At 37.8% G+C, this 23,924-nt stretch overlaps 1 protein-coding gene across 17 annotated transcripts in view; it reads right to left on the reverse strand.

The window, feature by feature from the left end:
* ptprt (protein tyrosine phosphatase receptor type T) overlaps positions 1-23,924 on the reverse strand; it is a 311,398-nt gene that overhangs the window by 80,144 nt on the left and 207,330 nt on the right. For 16 of the 17 annotated variants that reach the window (XM_078948035.1, XM_078948033.1, XM_078948029.1 and 13 more), the window contains 3 exons: positions 13,802-13,956; positions 5,732-5,812; positions 4,715-4,750 (listed from right to left, as the gene is read on the reverse strand). In XM_078948035.1, the coding sequence (XP_078804161.1) occupies positions 4,715-4,750; positions 5,732-5,812; positions 13,802-13,956 (272 nt within the window). The remainder of the gene's footprint in view (positions 1-4,714; positions 4,751-5,731; positions 5,813-13,801; positions 13,957-23,924) is intronic. The other variant, XM_078948032.1, reaches the window with a different exon arrangement.

Raw genomic sequence — 23,924 nt, forward strand, 5'->3', positions numbered from 1 at the left:
TATATATGTAGAGAGATAGCAAGCACTGTTATGTATGTATCTATTTAATCATGCTTAAAGAACATAAAAAAAAACATAACTGAATCTGCCAGAGTGTATGTTTATACATATATATACCAGCTGGTCTAGACACTTTCCCAGTGGTTTATTTCCCGACACAAAGTACACTGACTCACAAAGTGTGAACCAATGTGTCTATGTGTGGTTGCAGGAGTGTGTGTGTCTGTGTGTGTATGCATTCTTGCTCTGTAACTTAGAGAAACACAGCTGACGGTTGCTTTTTCAAGCATTTGCAGGCAGATGTTGTTTGTGCAGAAGTTCACTTCAAAGAGATCTGCAGGTCACCTCGCTGCTGCACAGCAAGCAGACAAAAGCAGACCACAGCAAGTTTCACAATCAACACAAACCATACGTATGGAATAAAGACTGTAATAAAATGAATTTTGTAGTATCCTGTTATTTTACCATCAAAGCTAAATGCTTTTTTTCTCCTTTCAGTCCTTATTCTGGTTTGATCTGGTAACAATCTCAACATGCATCCTCTCATTGGTGCCTTGGAGCAACAATGAAGCATTAGCTGTTAGCGCGGGCAGTTCAGAGAAACTGCCTGGAAAGCTGCACATCTTGCTTGAGAACGCAAAGGTTAAAATGACCATCTCTCAGCTGCACTCACCTTCAATTACCCAGCACTGCCACATTATGGCAAAACAAAATGACTACCATTAGCCATAATCACCTTACATGCAGCCTAATGCTACGCTGGACCGGACTGAGAAAATAATTGCTTTTGCGTAGTACAGTTGAGAAACTTCATTCAGTACACTATTGGGGGGAATAATGTTACTTCTGCACGGGTAAAGACTTTTCCTTTGCATCCCTGTGGAGGCTCAAAGGTAGTTCCCTTAAAGTACAAAAACTAATTTTAGGACAAGAATTAAAAACCACAATAAAAGGCCTGACAAAATGAACTCTATTTTGCTTTAGAAAAGAAACACTGGGAAGGTAATCACTGATTCTCGTCATTTAAGTTCGCTGACATTCCCTTAGCTTTTTTTCTTTGTGAGTGAGCTAGATTTAAAGACCCACTCCGATGTAAATTGTGTTTTTGGTGTCTTTTTAACTTGTTCTTGTGTCTTTTCTCATGATGGAAGAAATATATATAAAACATTAAGTTCAAATTTTGATTTTCTGTGTATTTCTTTATTCAAATTGTTGTGATTTAAGAGCAGGTGAAAAAAATGTCATTTGAAAAAGAGCTTATTTGTGTCATAGAAATTACGCTCTCCAAGCCACAGGCTTCCTGCTTTCAGCTCTCTGCAACAGGGAGGGCAAAGGGGCACAGAGTTGCAACGCGTCAACAGTCCTGCCCACAACTATTAAATAATGACATCATATTCATATTTAAAGAAACCATGAGAAACGTTTTGAAAATAGATTAAAAGATGATCAAAGTGGGTCTTTAAACACCTTTTCTTGTACTGAATTATTCATTTTTAAGACCTTTTTTGTAACAAAATATTTTTGGAAAGGTCTTGAAAAGGGTGGTACGTTTTTGTAAAGAAGCAATATAATTGCCGATTTTGAGTAAAAGGTGAAAAAAAGCACTAAAAAGTTCAAATTGAATATTAAATATTAACAATAAAAACACATTTAAAAAATTGGCCTTTTATTTAAATTTCTCTAATCACTGTGGCTTTTCAAATGTCAGAAAAAGGACTAACAAGGGTAATAGACAGGATTAGTGACCAGATTTAGTTCTTTTGCTCCATTTTCTGTTTGTCATTGTGTTTTATAGTATTTGTGCAGCAGAGTGTACCTAATGAAACCCAAAAGACCTCTGATCTGTGGGAAATAAGAACTTCTTTGGTAGCTGTCCTCTCCGACTCAGTGATCTGGCGTTGGAGCGTCTTGAATCACCTTTTAGCGAACTTCAGCATCTGGGAGATTGATTTTTTGAAGAAAACGTGTTTGCACATGAAATGCGTGTCATCCTGCAGTGGGTTCCTACTGATCCACAGGATTTATGTTGCATTACTTTTAATACTGTACACGCCTATGAATACTTGGAAATTTCTTCATGAATGTGCATGTTTTTGATGTGTCCTTGTTTCCCGTTTTATACTTGTGTGTATTTTGATCCATTTCTTTTTAAGATGACCAAAGTTGTCTGATGGTTTAGAAATAATAAAACAGTTTATCATCCTTTCACTAAAAAATAATAAAAGAAACTCATTAGAGGACTTACATGCTTGAATCTTTTTTCCATTTTCAAAGGTAAAATATTTCTTTATTTAGACTGTTTTAAATGTTGGCTATTTATATTCAATTTATTTAGGAGATTTAGCTCCTTTTATCTGAATCCAATAAGCGTTTAAAAAACAATCTGCACACAATTTCTTTGGTGCAGTGCGTCCCAATTTCTGAGTGCTTTTCTTGTTTAAAATTATAAAAGTCTTGTGAAAAGACGTTTTTTCTTTTGTCTTTAAGAGGCTGTTTGGTTTATTTTCTTTTTAAATATAACCAAGAAAAATGAAGAGAGTCAGCCAGGCACCAGCAAGGCTGAAAGCATTTAAAGCTTCACAATGGAGAGTAGACCCGCATCCAGCTCTGAATGTTTTTTAATGAAGAACTGCAGCCTGACCCTTTTTGATTATAACACATTCAATTATTTTCCAAGTTAGGATTCAGGGGGGAAAAAACCATCAACACCTATCAGATTACAGCAAATTGTAAATAAATTAACAAACTGAAAGAAATTCCAACAGAGTATAAACTGCAAACCCTTTTTCCACCTTTTTTTCCCCCATCACACATATCCCTTGCTGTTAGTCTTTCTTTGCCATTCGATAATGATAATGTTAATAGAAACAGGCTTGATACTCAATTTGTAAAACCTCCATCCATCAATTTGCTGCTTCAATCAATAACATAATTGCAACGCTCAGCATGATGTGCAAACAGCTGCCTAAACTGAGGCTGATTGATGAATATGGATGGACTCAAAAAAATGATAAAGGTGCAAAGAAAAGTAAGACAAATGGCACACAAAACAAGTTAAAGATAAAGAAAAAAAAACAAAAAAATAAGCCAAGTGGAGTTGAAACTATATGTAAAAAAGAATCTTTAAGTTCTGTCCCAAAATCTCTTCATGATAGTGTATTCCACACATTCACTCTATTCTACAGTCAGTTTTCTATATTTTATATGCTGTGAGCAGCAGATTTTTCATCACAATAAAATCAAGGTTTTGTTGTGCATCTTTTGATTTTCTGCCTTATTTCAGCAGGAACAGATGGTTCCATAAAATGCTAATGTCATGAAGATGTATGACAGGGTATTTCTTCTGCTGCATAAATTACCCAAGCATTCTTCCGCACACTGCTCCACAGTGTCCTGATGTGCATCAGCACGTGAAACAGAAACCTTGCAACTCCAGTTCTGAGCATTTTATCAAATGGAGTAAAAAACACAAGCAGCTGAAGCGCTGGTCTAAATCATTTATCAGCCACAGCTTTCCTCTTTTGTCTACTTTTTTTTTTTATTCTCACAAGATCCTGAGTTTATGATGTGTGATCAGAATTTTTCCTGTCACTCATTTCTATAGACACAATATGGAAGTAAGAAGTTTTAGTCTAAAACAGTTATTTGGTGAAAAAAAAAATGTTTGTAAAAGAAAAAAGAACGATGATGAAACAGAGAAACACAAAAAAAAGAGAAAATAGTAGTTTTTTTTTCTTTCACTAAGGTTCTTCTTCTTCTTTCACTTTTGGCTTTTCACATCAGGGGTCGCCACAGCAAATCAACCTCCCTTTCGAGGATGAGTCGCATGGTTAACTTGGCAATGTTTTACGCTGGATGCCCTTCCTGACGCAACCCTCTCAATCTATCCGGGCTTGGGACCGGCACAGAAGCAGAGAAGGGAATAGGGAGCAGCCCGGATTTGAACCCTGGTTTCACGTACGGAAGGCGCCACAAACCAGCATGAGCTAAACTGGCTCATTCTTTCACTAAGGTTCTATTAGAAGAAATTTAAAACAAAAAATTAAAATTCAGGAAGACAAAGAGGAGCAAATGACATAATACTGTAAAAGAGATGAACGCCAAGTATCAAAAAAGGCAGGAATATCTGCAAAATTTGTGCGTATGTCAGGAGGAAGTGCGGCGATGAGCGATGAGCTCGCTCATACATAATGTCACTGAAAACTGTAACTCCTAAGGTGCAGCGGAACATTACAGTACAGCTCATGCAGCCCTGCAAGTGTGTGACGCTGTGTGAAGAGTGTGAAGCTGAATCCACACAAACACACACACTAATGTCACACATTGGCAGAGAGAAGAGCCAAGCTCCTTGGCAAAGAACAGATCAGTCTGGCCAACAGAAAGAGAAAGGGAGAAAAAGAAGCGGAAAGGACATAAAGAAGATACTGGAACATAGTGTTGACATTTTATCTGGACCGTGTCGAAACTCACTGCTTGTTTGGGAAAACGCACATTTTTTGTCTGCAAAATAAATACAGCATCTGTGTGGGATTCGAACATGGCATGAGCCCTAATGCGCATGAAATTCTGCATGTTAGCTGGTGTTGCCCCATTCACCACGTCACAATATCACAAACAAACAAGCAGCTGGGACATCTGCTGAGCTTTTTCTCCACCACTGACTCCATAGAAACAGAAACATGAAATAAAAAAATTTTAAAAAGTCTTTTCTTACCTATAGACGTTGTGGCTGGAACAGGCTCTTTGGACACTGCACACATTGAGGATTCAACATGAAATGGAGGGGAAAAAAAAGTTAGAACACAGAAAAACGGGAAAGAAAATGTGCATACCCATTGACAAGCAGCTGTCGTGAACAGCTGTAAAAAAAGAAAAAGAAAAGGAAAACAAAATAAAATAAAAAAAAGTTTAAACTACATCTCTGGGAATTGCTGGAAACTTACAGAAACGTACACATTTTACAAACACTGAGGTTTTTTTCAAAGGAATTGAACTGAAGCAGGGGGCTCTTATGAAAGCAGGAAATTATGTCATCCTTTAGCTCGAAGGACACAATGAACAATCCAAAAAATAAGAGAATAAGTGGTTCCTAATTGTTTTTTGTTTTTAGTTTGTGCATTTCTAATAAAGAAATATTGCAATAAATTTTTCATAAATGGCTTTCAATACATAAAACAAAGAGCCTAAGATCTCTTTTTGTCTCTCAATTGCTGAAAATCTTTTTAATTTGAAGGCTAAGGATAGTCTCGTCTGAGAAACAAAAGTCTAATAATTTGCATTAATTAATAGTAAAACCGGAATGTGAGTGCACGACAAAAACCAAAAAAAAAAAAAAGCCTAAAAAAGCATCGATTTGCACACTGTTCAAAATTCATGCATTGAGTTGTGAGACCCTGGAATGCATGAATTGAGAACATATGTGAACATTTCAAAACTCTTTGGAGACTTCCTCTCACACGTCATTTGCAATGTGTCACAACTGCTGCTGCAGCTCAGGAAAATGCAGCCACTTCTGCACAGTTCTTGGGTTACGCATGAAAAAATTCAAAACACGTCATTTTACTTTTTTTTTTTTTTTTTGAATGACAGCTCTTATAAGCTCTACTCCTCGTTAAAGATAAAATAACCTCTCTCATACAGCTGTCACTTTAATGTTAACAAAAAAAAAAAAAGAAGCTCCTACAGTGCTAAGGGTCCTGCAAACATCTTTAAAGATCACATGAGTGTGTACCTGAGTAGTAGGAATTCAGCAGGGATTTGCTCTGCAGTGTCTTGCTTCCCTGCACAGAGAAGGAGCAGGGGGAGGGAGAGACTGCCGAGGAGGTGAACACAAATGGATGCACAGAGAGAAAATGGCAAGAAAGTATGGGATAACACATGAAAAGGAGAAAGGGAAGTGAATTGGGATTAAGAAATGGAGGCCACCAATGAGGCCAGAGGAAGGTGATGCATCAGTGAGGTGAGGAAAAGAAGACAAGAGGGTTATGTTAGTGACCTTGCTTAGAAAACAGCGGTCGTCACAGGACGCAATTTGCATGGAAAACATACACCAAGGTGGATCAATATTCAACAGCATGTGCGACAATCCAATAACACTAATGGATCCATCAATGCAACCAACATTGAATTTTGAAACATTAAAGCGGTTATAGCCCAATGAACATGCACTTAAATCTGGCATGTTCCCATTGTGGGTCAATAGATTTAACTGGTTTAACTGCTTGTGTAAAGAGTGAAGGTGAAAGAGAATAAAGTGATGTGAGAAACAAAGAGTGGGGGAAAAAAATGTAGAGCAGAATCCAATTTATGTTTTTCAGGGTGATGTGACACCAATTTGGAAACGAGCAGCTGCAACCTCACTTCAATGTCTGCTGATAATTTTCAGTACTGGTCATTTATAGTTGAAACAATATACAGTACATGTGGACCTTTAGCAGTAAAAGCAAGAAGCACAGAAGTTTCTTTACAGTGAGTTTTTGTAGTGGGTCTGTGTCCCCCGCCCCCAATTCCAAAGACACGTCTTCCCATTTTTTCCCAGAAGGAACGACGAGGTAGTGTCTCCAAGAAGCTTTCCTACACCCAAAGCTGCCAGAATGAGACTTTCGCTCACAAGATGAGTGCTGGCATATGTGTTTGTACTTCTGACATCGCGTAAAGGTCAAGTGACAAAAGCCTCCAAGAAGCCATCATAATGATGACAAAAGAGGTGACTCCCTGCCACCGTCCAATTGGTTGATGTTTGCTGAGCCGCTTCAGGGCTCCTTGTTAACATTCAGCATGTTTCTCAGATTCTCCTTTTTCCCTCATTAGAGAAGCTGGAAGATGATCCAGGCTCTCTCAGCTCTCAACATGGCAAAAAAAAAGGACTAGAAAACTTCCTTACTGGTCAGTCTTCTGGAGAGCCTTTTTTTTTAGTCAAGTCAACTTTATTTTTAAAGCGCTTTTAAAACAGCAGAGCCTGACCAAAGTGCTTAACAGCGCAGGATAAAAACAAAACAACAATCTAAAACAAACAGCATAAAAGTTTCCAGATTTAGTAGAAATAACTGAATCTTTTTGTTTATGTTTTTTTTCATTACTTTTAAACACATTCATGAGTTGCTTTTCTTTCCAATTCAGTCTTTCTTGAGATTCGTGATTGTTTTCAGACTCCTTCAAAAAGTTTAAAAGGAACTACCGGTACAACTCCTCCAGTTTAAAACCTAAAGACCCACTCCATTTATTTTTTGATCTATTGCAAAAAAAAAAAAAAAAAATTCCCTGAAGTCTTTTAACTATGATCATGCAGTTTTGAGCCCAAATCAAAAAACCTGTGTTGATTTCTAGGACATAGTTTCTGCAGTGCAGCAGTGGTTCTGAGTTGTGGTGGGGATCTTTGGTGTGGAGTAAGCCCACCCCCACACCTCATGATCCGTCTGTTTCTGTGCCATCCTTCTAATTTACACACTCCCATAACCCAACCCAAAAATAATGAGCAATATTGGAGCCAGATCCCAGCACAGACGAGGAAAATGCAGATGTAGATGGATCAAGTCATCTACAAGTGGAAGCATCAGAATGGAGCAGAGCAGGGAGTTTGTTGCCCGTCATGTAGAGTATTTTCTACATGACAAATACGATCTTTACATATTTTCAAATACATTTGTTTTCATCAGCTCTTTATTACCAACAATTTGAAGAACGAAATACTCAGAAATGCAATTTAAGCTTAATATTCTTTATATATGCTCTCCATAATGAAAACAAAAGACTATAAGAACATGTTAAATAAAATAAAAATTGAAAAAAAACTTTTTATCAGAGTGGGTCTTTAAATCAACCAAAGAAGTGTCAATCTGGATTATTTTTCAGGGCCAGTTTATTAAAGAGCAATGCAAAAGCTTCAAGAAGCCAAATGAGTCGTACTAGTTGATTGTTGATCTTTTTTATTTTTCTCAGAAACATACTGTGTTTAAAATGTGAGCAATGCCAGTACTGTTCTAATGAAGTTACCAATTTGAGGAATCAAACTCAAATGTGTTTTCTGTTGGAGTCTGGTTATGAAATAAAGTGAATTTAGAGTTGAAAACAATCGCCTCTTTTTAAAAAATAAAAAAGGTATTATATTTGTTTTTGTAAGTGTTTGCTTGTTTGTGTGTCAAGTAACTAACTTAGAAACTTCCTCTTCCGAGTGGATTCTCTTATCACCTTGAGAGCATGTGCGTGTTCACAAATGTGAGCCATCAAGAGGTTCCTCTTTTTTTAACTACAACTGATGACTTCCATGTGCCTGCTCCCACACTTTACCGTACATGGGCACAAAGATTTCAGAGAAACAATAAATAAATAATATGCAGCACAGACACACACATAACACACACAATAAGATGAAACCTCGAAGGAATGCTGGGAGACTGACTATGACATATTACATGCTAGCTAAGCCAGTTCAATAACCCACCCTAGATATCACAGCAAGCTGGACACATTTATTCATGAAAACTGCAGTTGCTGCAGCTCAGTGTTGTGGTGCATGTGATCATGCTCCCTCAAAAGGTGTCATTTATTTGACAAGCCACATAATAATTTTAGGGATATTTTGGATACTCATCAATCACTTCTTTTTCATTTAGATTAGTGATCACCAAATTTAAAACATCATTGTTTCTTCTTTTCTTCTTCTTTTGTTCTCTCTATGAGTTCCATCCAACTGCTCTGATCTCCCTATTCACAGAGCACTGTGGTCAGAAAAGGGGTTCATTGACCAAATTTACTCTAGGATGAACTGTTTATATAGTTGTTCACTCTATGTAAACCAAAATGATGTGGTCTTTTTTTTATTTTTTCCATTAAAAACAATAAAATCTTGGATAACAAGTGAGATGGATCAACTGCAGATTTCTCTGCTGATATATTACAAGAAAAGAAAAAAAACTATGCAAACTTTTTAAACACAAGTCTCAACAGATGGGAGTTTAGCAGTGGATCCATATCACCTGGGCGCAACTTTGAAAACTGATAAAGCCTGAAGCCAACCTTAAAAATCCATGTTGTAGTTTTTACTGACTAAAAGGCTAATAAAACTCTAGTAGAAAAACAGTTAAAAAAGCACAGTTAACAAGACCATGTTGATGGAAATGAGCTAGTTGGCAAGTTGCTATGGTTTTGTCTCCAGTTGATGCACTTAAACCAGTGCTTCTCAAATAGGGAGGCGCAGTAGAAGCGGTTTTAGGCACAGGTAATACGGGCAATTGCTATTGCAATTTAGCGGGGGGGCGGTGACAGCGGCTCAGTGCTTGGAAATAAATCTGCGCCACTGTTGGTTTCCTATTATCTGTTCTATCGCAGAGTTTGTAACAGCCTGAAACTATGAACTGCCGTCCCTGCAGCTGCTCCTGTTTCCCGCGTGTGTGAGAACGAAAGGGGAGGGGTAGTGGGCTCAGGCTGCGTGGTGGAACGTGCACGTGGAGCGCTACTTATTGCGCAACACCAGGATCATCGCATGCCTTTAGATTATTCAGCTCATACTAATGATGTCATTCTTTATTAACTATTGAAGACACTGTTATGAAGTGCCTTTATTTTCCATAAATGTAGTCTTTGTCTCCCTGTCGTTTAGTTGGTGTTAGTATTTGACATAAAGACAGCAGGAAATGCAGGAAAACAGCTTCATTTTATGAGATCATAAATAAACAATCCATCATTTAGAAAATAAAATCAGCACAATGTTTTTTTACCTATTTCTTCAGACTAAAAACATTAAATATATTGATGCTGCTGTGTCAATGTTTCAGACCAATTTACATTTGAAATTATTTATTGATTGAATTTTTTTTCTCAGCATCAAATGGTTCAGTTGGTCATAATGTTTGTAGTTTAAATGAGGAATGACAGATTTTTTTATTTCAGGCACTTTCAGCTTATTTTATGTTTTAGACTATTGTCTAAAACAGAAAATAAGCTTAAAAAACAGGTTTTCTGTGTGGCAAAATAAAGTTAATTTTTGTAGAAAGTGGATTTATATTGCTTTTTCTTTTGTTAATGTTAAAAGAAACAATTTTAGTTATATTTACACAATTTTTATAGATACTAACCTAATACATTGTCAACGCGGAGAGTTTGTGTGCGGGGGTGTTAGGAGGGGCGCAAAACATTTTCTTTTTCCTAGGGGGGGCCTTGTAAAAAATAATTGAGAAGCACTCACTTAAACAATCTGCAACAAGTGTACAACCTCTAAAATAAAGATTTATAGAAAAGCTGAGACACGGTAGTCAGAAAACTGCAACTTAGCACCACGTAAGGGCAACAATTTGTCTCAGCTTCTGTTAAAAAGCTCAGTTTTATCCTTTCAACTCTTTATTGTTTTTTTTTATTTTTTTATTTTAGCTGTGACCATCACAAGTTGAGTTTGTGGGGATGTATTAATCTAGAGTTTGAATTTAAATAGTTAGGAAAAGGAGAATACTGGTCATTCAGTCAACATGGTTGGGTCAGCATGAGTTCTTTTTTGCTTTTCTTTCAAGTCCTACTTCCTTTGTTGCTATTTTTTCCCCTTTGGATGGCTAGTAATTTCTAGTTTCTTTGTTCAGGGAACAGCATCCACTTGTGACATCCATCTAGCAAAGCTGTGTACCTGTACATGTTTCCTTGGAGTTCTTTGTTGTCGTTGTGCACAAGGGCAGATTTTCAGTTTATGGGTTGTGTCATGGGGCTGGAACATGGGAGTGATTGCTTTTAAAATGTTGTCATTCTTAATGTTCTTTGATGTTTTTAATGTAGCACCATTTTATAGAGGACAACACAATATAATTAGATAAAGCTTCGTGCCATTTTGACTCCTTGACAACAGCATTTTACCACGGTGTACAATTATTGGGGAATTTAAACTTTTTTTAATAATAATTTTGAACTCTTAGTTTTTAATCTTCTAGCCTGTGGAAAAAAAAAAAAGTTTTTTTTACATTCTTTACAATAAGACTGAATGAAACTGGAAGTGGTGCAACAAATGGTGAAAAACAGGGCAAAGATACATAAAGTAAAACGATGCCTGTTACAAATCCAATCCTTAAAACTTTGTTGTTTCTCTTTATGTTCTATTTAATTCTTGCACGGATCATTACTGGTATATTTTAGTTATGTACCATGTTTGGTACTGAAGATCTGGGTGCAAAAACACCACCTGTCATTTATCATGCACTTACATTGATTTCTCCCCAGGCTGGAGTGCATGTCTTTATTTCCTTTATGCACTGGACTGCAGTGAGAGTTTTTTTTTGTTTTTTTTTTTTTCTGAATGAAACGAATTATTGCTGACTGAAGCACACATTGTTGGGAACTCTAAAACTTTTTTTTTTTTAAAGAGACATGACAGTTTCAGGTAGTAAAGATTATCTTTGAGGCACTCTTTAATCCACATTTTGTTTGCCAAACTGTTTCTAATACTATAGCTGAGTTTCGCTGCTGCAGATTAAATACATTTAATCTTTTTCCCTGTTTTTCCCATCTCTCCTCTCTGTCCCCCCATTCTTCTTCTACCCCAAACAAAACATATCTTCCCCTCTTCTGTGATAAAATCTCTGGTCTTAAGTGTACTGACTCTGTATGCTAATGCTTGCTCAAAAGAGGCTCAACTTTAATACTGAGAGGAGCGTACCTGCATGCCAAGGGGAATCTGCATTGACAGCAGCGTCCTGCAAAGGCGGCTGATGACTCGGTGAGAATGCAATAACACAAAAAGGTTATTCGCCCTGCGAGGGTCCATTCGCTCAAATATTATCGGGTCTCCTGCCTTGTGTCAGCGTTTTCTGTGTGTCATTAAGACTGAGCATGGATCGGTGACTTTGAGTGTGAGGTATGGTGTGTCTCCACATGTGCAACCACACACTTCTAAATCTAAAGTAAAACAAAAAAAAGGCAACCATTTATAAAAACTCTTCCACAGATTACTTTTCCAGTTAATGTAGTTTATATTTCAGGTATTACAATAAAACCAAAGAAAATAGCATTTTTTTATGCACCAATAAGTCTTATTTTATGTTGATAATCTGGACTTATAAAGACAGTCATTTGTGCAAAATAAAAATGTTGGGAAATGCTATTGACCTAAGGCAATGCTTCTCAATTATTTTTTGCCAGGCCCCCCCTACGAAAAAGAAAATTTTTCGAAACATTAAAACAGCAGCACCAATATATTTAACGTTTTTAGTCTGAAGAAACGGGTAAAAAACATTGTGCTGATTTTCTTTCTAAATAATCGATTATTTATGATCTCAAAAAGTGCAGTTGTTTTCCTGCATTACCTGTTGTCTTTAGGTCAAATACTGACACCAACTAAACGACAGAGAGACAAAGAATACATTGATAGAAAATAAAGTTGTCTTAAAAATGTCTACAATAATTAATAAAGAATGACAAATATTAGCATGAGCTGAGGAATTTAAAGGCAACGCCAGATGATCCTGGTGTTGCGCAATTCAGGCAGCACTTGCAGCGCTCCGCGTTCCCCGTTCCACCTGCAGCCTGAGCCCACTACCCCTCCCCTTTCGTTCTCACTCACGCAGCCGCGTGTGACAGGAGACAGGAGCAGCTGCAGGGACGGCAGTTCATAGTTTCAGGCTGTTACAAACTCTGTGATAGAACAGATAATAGGAAACCAATAGAGGCACAGATTTTTTTCCAAGCACTGAGCCGCTGTCACCACCGCCCCCCGTTAAATTTGCGCCGGACAATTGCCCATATTACCTGTGCCTAAAACCGCTTCTACTGCGCCCCACTATTTGAGAAGCACTGACCTAAGGAAGGGTGAAGAATTGTAACAAATAAATACATGGATGCTAAAAATTGTAATACGCTCAAAATGGTAAAAGTCATATGAAAGGAGGAAACCAAAAAAAAAAAACTTTGCACCTTCACACAGCATTACACACATGTACTGAATGCAGACTCTGAGCTGAGCAGGCCTGTCAAAGGGAGGAAGGGTACATTAAGAAAGCTGCACAAAAGTTGAGGAGAATTTATACTTTTTCAATGATAAAGCAACTAAATGCAAAAGATCTAAAAGAGTAAATAAAACTACCATAGCAATTTTTGACAAAGCTTTATGGTGCAAATGCGTGCGAGAAACACAGAAAGCTTATTTTACAAAAGACATGGACAGTTACACGAAGAGTACAGGCAATTATGTCCAGCATTAACTTGAACCGGAGCTTTCAGCAGCCAAGCATTCCCAAAAGGCCACTGTGACATTTTCAAGAGGAAAATGGCCCCCTGAGAGGTCTTGTCTAATTATGCCGGACACACAAAAAGAGATGGAAATGTAGCCCACAGATACAGGCAGGCTAACTTCCATAATATTATGGTTGGAGTGAGTGGAAATGCTCACAGCATCCATACTTCTATGTGCCTGAATCACCACAACAGAAAAACTATGGGGGGTGAGAAAGAAAGAAAGAATGAGAGCAGAGTTGAAATGATTACAGCAGCACCATATAAGATGGAAGTTAGTGAAGCAGCTCAGCGATCCGCTGATGTCGATGACCGATGGGGAGTGTTTTTATCAAATGAGAAGTCCACTACTAGAACAATCCATGTGACAGAATGACTAATGGCACAGAATGAAATGGAATGTGTGCATTTCCAAGTAGCTATGGGGAAAAAATGAACTCCATAATGTCAGAGTAAAAGCTGCACAGAAAAAGTTGCTAATTTAAATAGCTGTTTTTTGTAACTGTACAGTTGTCCTCCACAGCTGTGCAGTACATTTTGAATAGGCTTTTTATTCAGTACTGCAAAATGAACTTTTAAGGTGGGAAATTTGACTTACTGAAGCCGTTGAGGTCCTGGTTGGAGGTGGAGAAGGGGTCATCTTTGTGCAGGGTGCTGACTTTGGTGGTGCTCTTATCAGCTGTGGTGACAGGTCCCATCTCCCTTTGCTGAGTGGAGCTGCTGGCCGTCTCTTTCTGTTTTTTTGCCAACTTCCTTAAGTGGACAAACATGCACACTTAAGTTATACATGTAATTCTACACCTACTCACATGAATTAAAAGTAATGCATACGCATACGCAAGCACATAGCCAAGAAAACAAACAAAGGGGGTGGGTGTTTGATAAGAAAAAAATATTTAAAAGCAGGGATTTAAACTCTGAAAGCCTAAAAAAGGAGATGCATCACCATGAACCGTATTTCTTCAATTGTTATATCAAAAGTTTTGGACTGACAGTTGTTTCTTTGAATTATAAGCAATTCAACTTTGTTATTTTTTTGTTATTTGTTATTAGACATAGTATCTTTGTAATTTGTAATTAATCAATGAAAAAAAAATGCAAAAACTGTTGTTTTCCTGTTTTACCCAATAAAACAACAAGAAAATCCTCCGCAAACATTGTTTTTTTTTCAATGATCAATTTTCCCCACATACACACTCACCCATCCATCAGCAATACATGTTATGTATAGCTTGTAACTATGTGAGTTGCATGGATATTATGAAAACAAAATGTTTTCTTCAAAAAGAAGTTTAAAAGTTGTCTACTGGTCACATGGCACCTAATGATAATGAAAATCTTATATTTAAAGTGTCCATGACCTATTTTCTTCTTCTTTTTTTTTTTTTTTTTTTTAGCCCCAATGGCTTATAGTACATTTTGCAACAATGACAATGTCTGAGTCATTCCTGCATTTAGAGTAAATGTTTATTTACATATTTTTTATGGACCTATCTTTAAGTTTTAGCGACAAGTCTCCAGGAAAAGCTAAATGTGTTAGTGTTGTGGTTTTTCACATTTGCCCATTGTGTTAGAGGAATCTGAACAAACCAATTGACCTCTTGTGTGTTAGGGTCAGTTAGCTGAGCATAAATAAGGAAAAACATGTCAAACTAAATACAAAATGGCCTTTTATCTTTATTCTGAGAGCTCAGTACATTAAAAAAGAAACATCAATGACGGTGCTGATGGATTGCTTTGAGCTTAGATCATTTTCTTATTCTACTTCAGTGCATTTCAACAGGATAACATACTCAAGGTGACTCACAGTCTTAGTAATATTTCTGACCATTAAATTATTTATCCTAAATGCTTGAATTTTTTTTTTCCCTTCTCAAGAGCAATTAGCAGAAAAGAAAGGACAGAAGGGACACGCTCAGAGCTCCTGGAACACACTGCAGCTGTAATCTGTATGAGTAAAATGTAGCTGTAGATGTGGATGAGAAGTCCCTAGAGTGTTTTGTGTCCTTTGATTTTTGGCTCCTTTCACTCACTGTGCACGTCAGCGTTCCCATCTGTTTCCCATTTAATGACGTTCGCTTAGAGTTTTACCTGAACATTCAGTTTTAGGTCCAATGAGAGACCAGATGGCAGAAATGACAGTAAGCTGTTTTAATCCTGACACCGTCCAGATCTTTCCAGGATTTGTAGCTGTATCCCAGAATCAGAAATGTCCTGTGAGCCTGATCAATTCCGGATGCAAGAATGAATGCACGTTTGCCCATTTGAATGTCATCAAAGCACCATCCAGTCAAGCACATCTTCAGTGGAATCTCTTGTCTCTTCTAGGCTTTGAGTCATCTTTGGGATGCAATTCATGTTTGTGTTTATACAAGCTCGTAAGGGGCTGTCATGGCTTGTTTTATGTTAAAGCATGTGATCTAAGCAAGCTAAAAACATGAGGTTTAAGTTTGTACAACATAACTGGGCCTCTGGTTAAAGCTTTGATCTTATCTTATCAATCAGTTCTATGAGGAAAGGTTTGGTGGTCTTTGACAAATGGTTATTGGAATGAAAAAATAGCTGTTTGGTATCTTTTACATTTTGTTGCAAGTGCTTACAAGCATGGATTTAAAAACTCTTTAAATATTTGTCAAAATGTACACAAACCTTTGACTGGTGGTGTAGTTTTTCTGTTTTAAATAGACTTCATCTTTGTCTTACTAACTGTCTAAGGTGTGTTTTATAGTTAAGGTTAGGGTTCTCTTACCATACTTTATTCGTTAAAAAACTAAACTAAAATAAAATAAAATAATAGAAGCAACACTCGCAATTCCAGCGGATTTTGTTATGGAAAAAAAGTGCTTTTGCGCTGCTACATCTATGCAACACTTTACATTAATGCATTGCATATTGGTGCAATGTCCATGTGACAAGTCTCTTTTTTTGCATCAGAATCAGGTGTTTCACATTGATCATGTAAAAAGTCAAGGAGTTATGATTGGTTGTTTTAGGTTATGACTGGACTGCTATGAAGGTATTGCAGGCGACACCGCTGGTGTTATGCAGCTCCAAACAAGTTCATTTTGTAGGGAATGCAGGGGTTGACATAGCCCAGAAATTTGCACTGGCCCACAGGGCCAGTGGTTTTTTAAAGTTACTGGCCCGACACCGCGCACAGCGAGACCCGCCGCTCCGAGGTGCTTGCAACTTTAGGGGGGTCCGGGGACATGCCCCCCCGGAAAATTTTAATATGGTGCAATTTGGTGAATTCTAGTGACATCTAGCACTTATTTATACACTTTTCAATGACTAAAAATAGAGCATATCAAACTTAAATCTGCTCTAGTCTGTTTCAGATGTTTTGAAGAGAGTGCTGCAGTGTAGTAGTTAACACTAGTTAAGAAGTTTTCATGCTGCTTCTAATCACTGCTATTTCACATTTGTTCCTAATCAATAGTTAAGAAGTTTTATTGACTTTTTTTCCCCTGACTGCCTTAAGGTTCTGCTTTTTGTTACTGTTGCAAAGTTACATTTACTTTTTAGTTACTTTTGTTACCTAATTAAATTAAATAATTGAAAAATTAAATACAATTAAATTACTGAGATCATTCAGCTAACTAGAAATATTTACTGCTTACAGTGTTGTAAAGAAAAACAAAATTAAGTAGTTTGACCTTATACTCCATTTGAGTCTGAGATTCAGGTATTTTGAGTTGCCTTTGATTCTTTGACATTCAGCTTAAAGCTTAGTGCATACAGTTTCATCTTCAATGCATTCATTAAATATCTTGCTGTCCATAGTACTAATTCCACCCGTCACTCCATCTAACATATTCCTATCTATTCCTGCCATGTCTTCCACATCTCTGACATGCTTCAGTCTCTCTTCAGTGACGGTGTTGGATTATTGATCATCGCGGTGAAAAACCACCAGGGGGCGCGCTGATATGTGTGTCAGTTTAAATATATCTGCCTAAAATGTAATAATAACCCACTGGCTTGTTCCTTCGTTGTTGCTGTTTAACATTGTTTAGTATTGAATTGTTACATTCAATAAAGTTTGAAAAAAAAAATGAGTGAGCGCGTGCCGCGTGGTGCTCGGCAGTGACAGCCGCGCGCGCAGGCGGGAGAGGAGGAGAAGAGTGATAAAAGGTTTCCCATAGAAACCCTTGAAGTCTGAACACAGGACTAGCAGAAAAAGTGAATTATAAAGACGAGGTAAATCTACACGTTTTCGCAAAATATACTTTATTGTAAAAGGTGAAAAATGTATTAATTGTTAGATATTTTAGTGGCCCGAGCGGACAAGTAAAAAATAAAGTCTTGTGGTCCGTACTGCTCGAAAAACAGGACCGGGCCAGCGGACAAATGGCTATGTCGAGCCCTGGAATGAGAAAAGGTCAAGTTTGTCATCTAGGATAAAAAGGTAGAAATTAGAGCATATAAGTACATCTAAGAAGAAGAAGAATAAAACATGTTGGAATGACTGGGTGGCTTGAATCTAAATGACCATTCTAGATTACTACCTGGAGAGTTGGATTGCTGAGCATGCCTTCTTTTTCTTAGACATATCTTCCAATTCTCCTCAGTTAGCGTATCACATTGGTTCTGTTGTTAATAGTGCATACCTAAAATGTTTTATGTCACCTATAGGACCGCTGTGTTCTCAAAGATCTAATTTTATTGAGGTTGAGTGCTGTTAAACCAGAGTTCAGCAAATCAGCATACTCATTTTCTTCCATGTTTCTAAACAGCAATAAGTGGTTTCTTTATGATCCAAGCAGTTATACGTTTTAAAATTGTCTGACTGCAGCTCCCTGTGATTTTCACATTGTGCAGTGCTGCTGTGGTTTATTAGATGCTTTATCTTACTAACAAGGGAGATGGTCTCTGACTTGACTTTTTTCACAAATGTTTTTTTATGATGTCGTGAAACTCTTGATATAAAATATCAATTTTTTAATGGCACGCAGTAACTGAGTACATTAAATGCATTTTCTCAGACTAAGTGCCGAATTGCCTTTAGTTGGCTGTGAACTTGCAGATGTCAGCATGTGTGCATAAGGGGCTGCTAACATTATGCTTTGAGGCTGCTGTCTGTTGCCCATGTAAGTGGCCTAGAAGTGTTTAAAGTATGTGCTGAATGTCTATTTGAGAGATGCTGCTTCCTCAGCACCACAAAGTCTTTAAATTCAAAGCCAACTCAGGGAAATTTGAAGCCACCTCATCTAAAGCCAATTCTGTTGAGGATATTCTTTACAAGCGTTGTCTTTAAGCAGCTAATATGTTTACTTGACTTTTGCGCAAAAATGGAACAAGGCCTATATCACTTCTACTTGTGGGCACAGCCATCTTTAACTGGAAAACAGTATCTGTCTGAATTTACATGGCAATGATAGTCAAAATAAAACCTTAAAGCAAATGAAATTCTGAGAGATGCATTTGAAGACAAAAGTGACTTTTGTAGACAGATTTTCTTAGCACAGCCAATTGGTGTCAAAGGTTGTGCTTGCAAATGACAGGGCCCTTTTGGTTTTCTCAAGCCATGGCCTCTGGCTTAGTCTGGAAGCATCAGAGGAGCTGGAAGATGTAAGTGGAGAGAAGAATTTCAAGGCAAGTGAGAGACGGTGGATGGTGATTTGAAAATGTTTAAGTTGTTGCTTTTTTACCAGCTTTGTAATTCTCTCTGGTTTAATAACTGATACATTAAAATGTCAAGGATGAAGGTCTATCTTGACCTCAATTGTCCTAAAGCTGGATTTCTTTCATCTGTTGTTTCCTTCTGCTAGTCTCCAATCCAGAGGCATTACCATTCCACTGCCATCTGAGACATCAGTTATCTAAAGGAGCTTCTGGTGGTCATCTATGGTCTCTCGTGTCAAAGAATGAAGCCCTTTACCCAGTGACCTGCAGGTCTTCTGTGACCTGTTCCTGATCCACCACACTCATGGTTCCTTATATCATCACTGGTCTATTCCTTCGTATGGAAAAAAATCACTACCCTAAGTGTTGTAGATATGCTTTGGAGATGGTGAACTTCATTACCATGTCTGAGCAACCCCATGTGCCAAGCCCAAGGACTGTGAGTGAGAGGGAACTCCAGTTCGTTTCAAACTATTGGTTTAATTTCTACTTTCTACTAGTTATCACTTTTAGTCTGTCCATAGGGTTCCATCCACAGTCTAATGACCAATTTGAGAGACTAAACCACAGTTGGAGACCACCCTGGAGGGTTGAACACTTTGCCCTCATCTGGCATTAATCATTCCCCATTTGAAATTGTGTGCAATTTTCTTCCACCTATCTTTGCCTTAGGAGTGATTGATCCCTTGATCAATCACGCCTTGCAGGCTTCTGTTAGCAGACTCTATTGAGCCCGGCAGAAGACCTACTGCAGTCTTTTTTGGACCATGGAGGCCCATAGAAAGCATGCCATTGGCAAGGGGCGGGCTCTTCTACATTACAGGGTGGGCTAGGGAGTCTTGTGGTCCACAGCATAGCTGCCTGTTAGTGTGGATCTCGGCAAGCTGGCTCCTCAGTTTATTGGTCCATTTCCCATTTCTAAAGCTGCTAATCCACAGCCAGCAGTTCATCTCTGTCTGCCCAGGTGGTTCGTGGTACACCCCACTTCCCTGTTAAGCCTGTGTGGTCATTGAAGTTGAAACTCCTTAACTTCTTGAACTGACTGGGTATACTCACCTTATCTCCTCTTTCCTCACTCGGTGGAAGATTCAGCCTTATGGGCTTCTCTGCTCTCCCTGTATGTTCTCATCCTCACTATACAAGCTTTTAATTCAACTTTTTAGCTTAGGTCTTAATTTAACAGAATTCTTCATCCTCTGTTTCACTACAATGTGCTTGAACTGGTGAATCTAAATCAAGAAAACAGATCTAGAGACTTGTAAATTACTCAAATACCAATAAAAATCCCACCAATAACATTACAAAGCAAACGGTTGTGTTACTTCAAAATCATTTTGCAACTTTAGTCCATCATACTTTCTTATTCCAAAGTTTTCCAAATATATACAAAACCAATGAATATATTTTCTAAGGACGAATAGTTTGTTCACTAATATTACATTTTTAATTTAGCTTTTTTCCTTTTTAACTTTATTTCAAAATGTCCAAATATTTTGAAGTAAATATAAAACTAAATATATGATAGATAATATATTCAATCAAATATTCTCAAAGACACTTTAAACAGAAAACTTAATACATTTCTCAACAGATCTAATAATGAGTCATACAAAATGAAATTAAATGAAATGCCAAATATTTAAAGCTGAGTTTTGATGCTGAATTTAAAAGAATCTTTGTCAATGATTTTAAAGATTTCATTGGTTGGAAGCTCACACTGAAAAAAATAACACTTTTAGTTAAAACTAAAATGGGTTGAAACAAGCATGTGTGTACAAGTGTGTATTTTATCTTTCATCTTTGCGCATCACAAATATTCTTTGGGAAAAAGACAAAATTTGCTTTGCCTTGCACATTTTTATAGATGCCAGTGTTGTCTTTCTGCTTATGTGTGTATAAGTTTGCATTTGTATTGTGTGTCAATGCATGCATTCATGCCATTGCTTTGTGGACGTCTCAGGGTCAGGATGCAATAAGCAAAAGGTCAGTTGTGGAAGAAGCATCTTTCATCCTGATGAACCTGCTGGCTTGCAGAATACTGGCAATAATGTGTGCGTATAGCGTTTGTGCCTGTTCGAGAGATACAAAGGGATAAAATTCTTCAGAAGTGAAATTGAGACAGCAAAAAAACATTAGCTTGTGTGAAGGGGTTTTTGGGATACAGATGGGCTGTTTATGCCCTTGAGCACTTTAGCTGTTCAGGATTGACAGAAAAATAAAAATCTGTGAGAGATTAGGAGCCAGCAGCCAAGGAAAAATGTAAAAACTTGAAGACTAGAGGAAGTATTTAAAGGAATTCTATTAAAAACAATTCTGAAAAACAACAACTACTCAGACACAAGATGATGATAAAAATGGAGCAACATCAGAAAAGCAATGTCCAACAAGCTTTCTCCTAAAAATAATTTTCTTCTATCAACCTTGGATCCAACCTGACTCTACCCCACAGCAATTTACAGGCGGCGAAGCCTGAAAAGCTCCCGTGTGATTGGAGCTTACAGGAGCCTATTCCTGGGTATCTGACTGCACTTTGACAGAAAGTGGGCAGAAGATGAGAGGGAGGGGTGGGGTGGCAAAGGAAGACAAGTCAAATAGAAAAGATGAAGAGATGGGGGAAGACAGAAGAGCATTTAAATCAAGGGCAAAAAGGTGCAATTTGAGCGAAGGTAAGTAGATGGTGGCTGGAGAATGTGGCGGGAGGTAAAACAATGCAGTAAAGCAGCTATGTAATGTGAAAAATGTCTAAGTAAAAGCAACAGGCAGGTGCCCTAAACTTGTGAAACTAGAAAAGCCTTTTCCGAATCCTCCCCACTCTTTTTCCACACTTCCACCCACTACACATCCATCCCAATAATGGGCTTGTTTAAATGACAAATTCCTTGCATATTTTAAGTGGCAATGAGCATGACATAACCCTCCTTTAATGAATGTCATGGTGGCAGTTCATTAAGCACTCAGGTTACTCCGCCAGGCAAGAATCATGGACTACTTTGTGCCCCCGGCGGCGTTAATTGCGGGCTGTTTGATGTGTCGATAATGAGAGATGTGCGGCGGGGAAAGCTGGAAACCATCAGGGAAAGGCTGAGCTCCTTCCCCGATGGTTTTAACAAGAGACATTATTCCCCGGAGCCAAGAGGAGCGATGAAATGAGGCGAATCAAGATAGGGGAGACAGAAAGAAAAAAAAAATGTTTAATTGTTGCTTATTTGATGTATTAGACGTCACGAGTAACTGAACAGTTCATTTCCCAAATGCTAGCCCTTTATTAAGTTGCAGAAGATTTTTCACTAAGTATCCGTAAAATGAAAAAAACTCACTTATTTAATGTTTATTTGTAAGGGCTCTTGTGTGTTCTATAACCCGGTGCTGCACGCTATATGATTTATAATGTAATCAAGCTTTAATTTGCAATAACCCTCCCTTTTCCGGAAGCTGTGCTTTCTAACCAGAGGCAGGGCTAACTATTAGGTAAAACTAGGCAATTTCTAAGGGCCCCTAACTATAAAGGGCCCCCTATAATGCCTAATGAAAGCATATAAACTCTTTTTAACTCTTCATTTGATATTAGGACTATAAAAATCATACCATATAATAGCAGTATTATGCTGAAATCATCCCAGCATAGATCCATTATGGGCTACACTGGCGTCAGTGCAAATGATTTGTCGTCATAGTAAAGTTCACATTAACAAAATGACTATTGAAACAAAATTATTGCAATTTAGGGAAAAAAGGAGAAGAATGAAAAGCAGAAGGAAGACCAAAGAGATTTTTTTTTCTAATTATGCTCAGATGAGTACGGAGCCCGTGACCTGACATGGAAAAAAAAAAATATATCTTGTTACCACAAAATATTTTCTTCGTACGCAATAATAAAGTAGTGCGAAAGAAACAATATCTTGTTCTGACAAAATAATATTCCGTTGCCACGCATTAATTAATGTGTGCTAACGAAATATTTATTCACATCATGAGTCATTCATAAACACGGATGAGAGCAATATTTGGATTTACAGCAGATACCTTCACATTTCTGTCTGTGTGTCTCATTACATTGAATGGAAGATACAGAAGATGTTTAGAGATTAAATTTATTCATTTTAAAAAGCACAAAAGCATTGGTAATCATGTTTTCATGTCTGAGTTCACTGACATCCTGGTACCCTCTTCGTCCATCCTGCTGCAAAAGCCGTTTTCCAATGCCACTACCGTGTCTATGTTACCCACATTCGTTCAAGAGGTGAAAAATAAAAACAAGAATGATCGATTTATTATTGTCTCGATGAAAATAAGAAAAATATAAGATTTAGGATGCCCAAGCTTGATGCTTTGCCTACAGGACATAGCTCCTAGCTCCTCGCTACGCTGCAGAGCTCTTTTGCTTGTCATGCCGGCATTCGGGCAGCTGACTGGCCGGGCCAGAGCTCGTAGCACATAGCTCATAGCTCGAGCGAGCTATGTCCAGAGAATCGCTGCGGTATGGGGAAGTGGCAAGCTTGGGCATCCTAAATATTATGACATTTTTCTTATTTTCATCGAGACATTAATGGATAGATCATTCTTGTTTTTATTTTTCCCCTCTTGAACAAATGTGGGTCACAGAGACACAGAAGTAGTGGCGGAAAGCGGCTTTTGCGACAGGACGGAGACCCGACCGGGATGTGAATGAACGCAGACATAGAAACTTGATTACGTCTCCATTAAGTCTCCATCCACATTATGTGCAGAATAAATCTATCAATGCAGCCCTATGGTGATGCCATAAGGTTTTAGTATGGCCGAATATAAATTGCTTTGTTGGGGCATTTGAAGCTGTAGTGGTGTCCGGAAAAAAAACATTTTTTAAGGAGGAGCCATAGTGACTTAGGGCTGGCTGCCGCTGTGTTGCGTCATCTATGTGGCGTGGAGGTAAAATGCATTTCTTCATGTGGGTGTGATCTGAAGCACAGAAGTTTACATTTAAATGCAAGAATCGAGTTTTGTTTTTGCATGACTTCTTAAAGTTATAAAACCAATGTTATGTATTTTCCAAGTGTTGGCAGCTATGCGCTAACATAGCTCACCAGTGATTATTGATGACCTAATCAAGCGGTAGT

This window comes from Oryzias latipes, chromosome 5 (assembly GCF_053564925.1).
Source record: "Oryzias latipes strain Hd-rR chromosome 5, Olatipes_Hd-rR_3.1".
Classification (NCBI taxonomy): Eukaryota; Metazoa; Chordata; class Actinopteri; order Beloniformes; family Adrianichthyidae; genus Oryzias; species Oryzias latipes.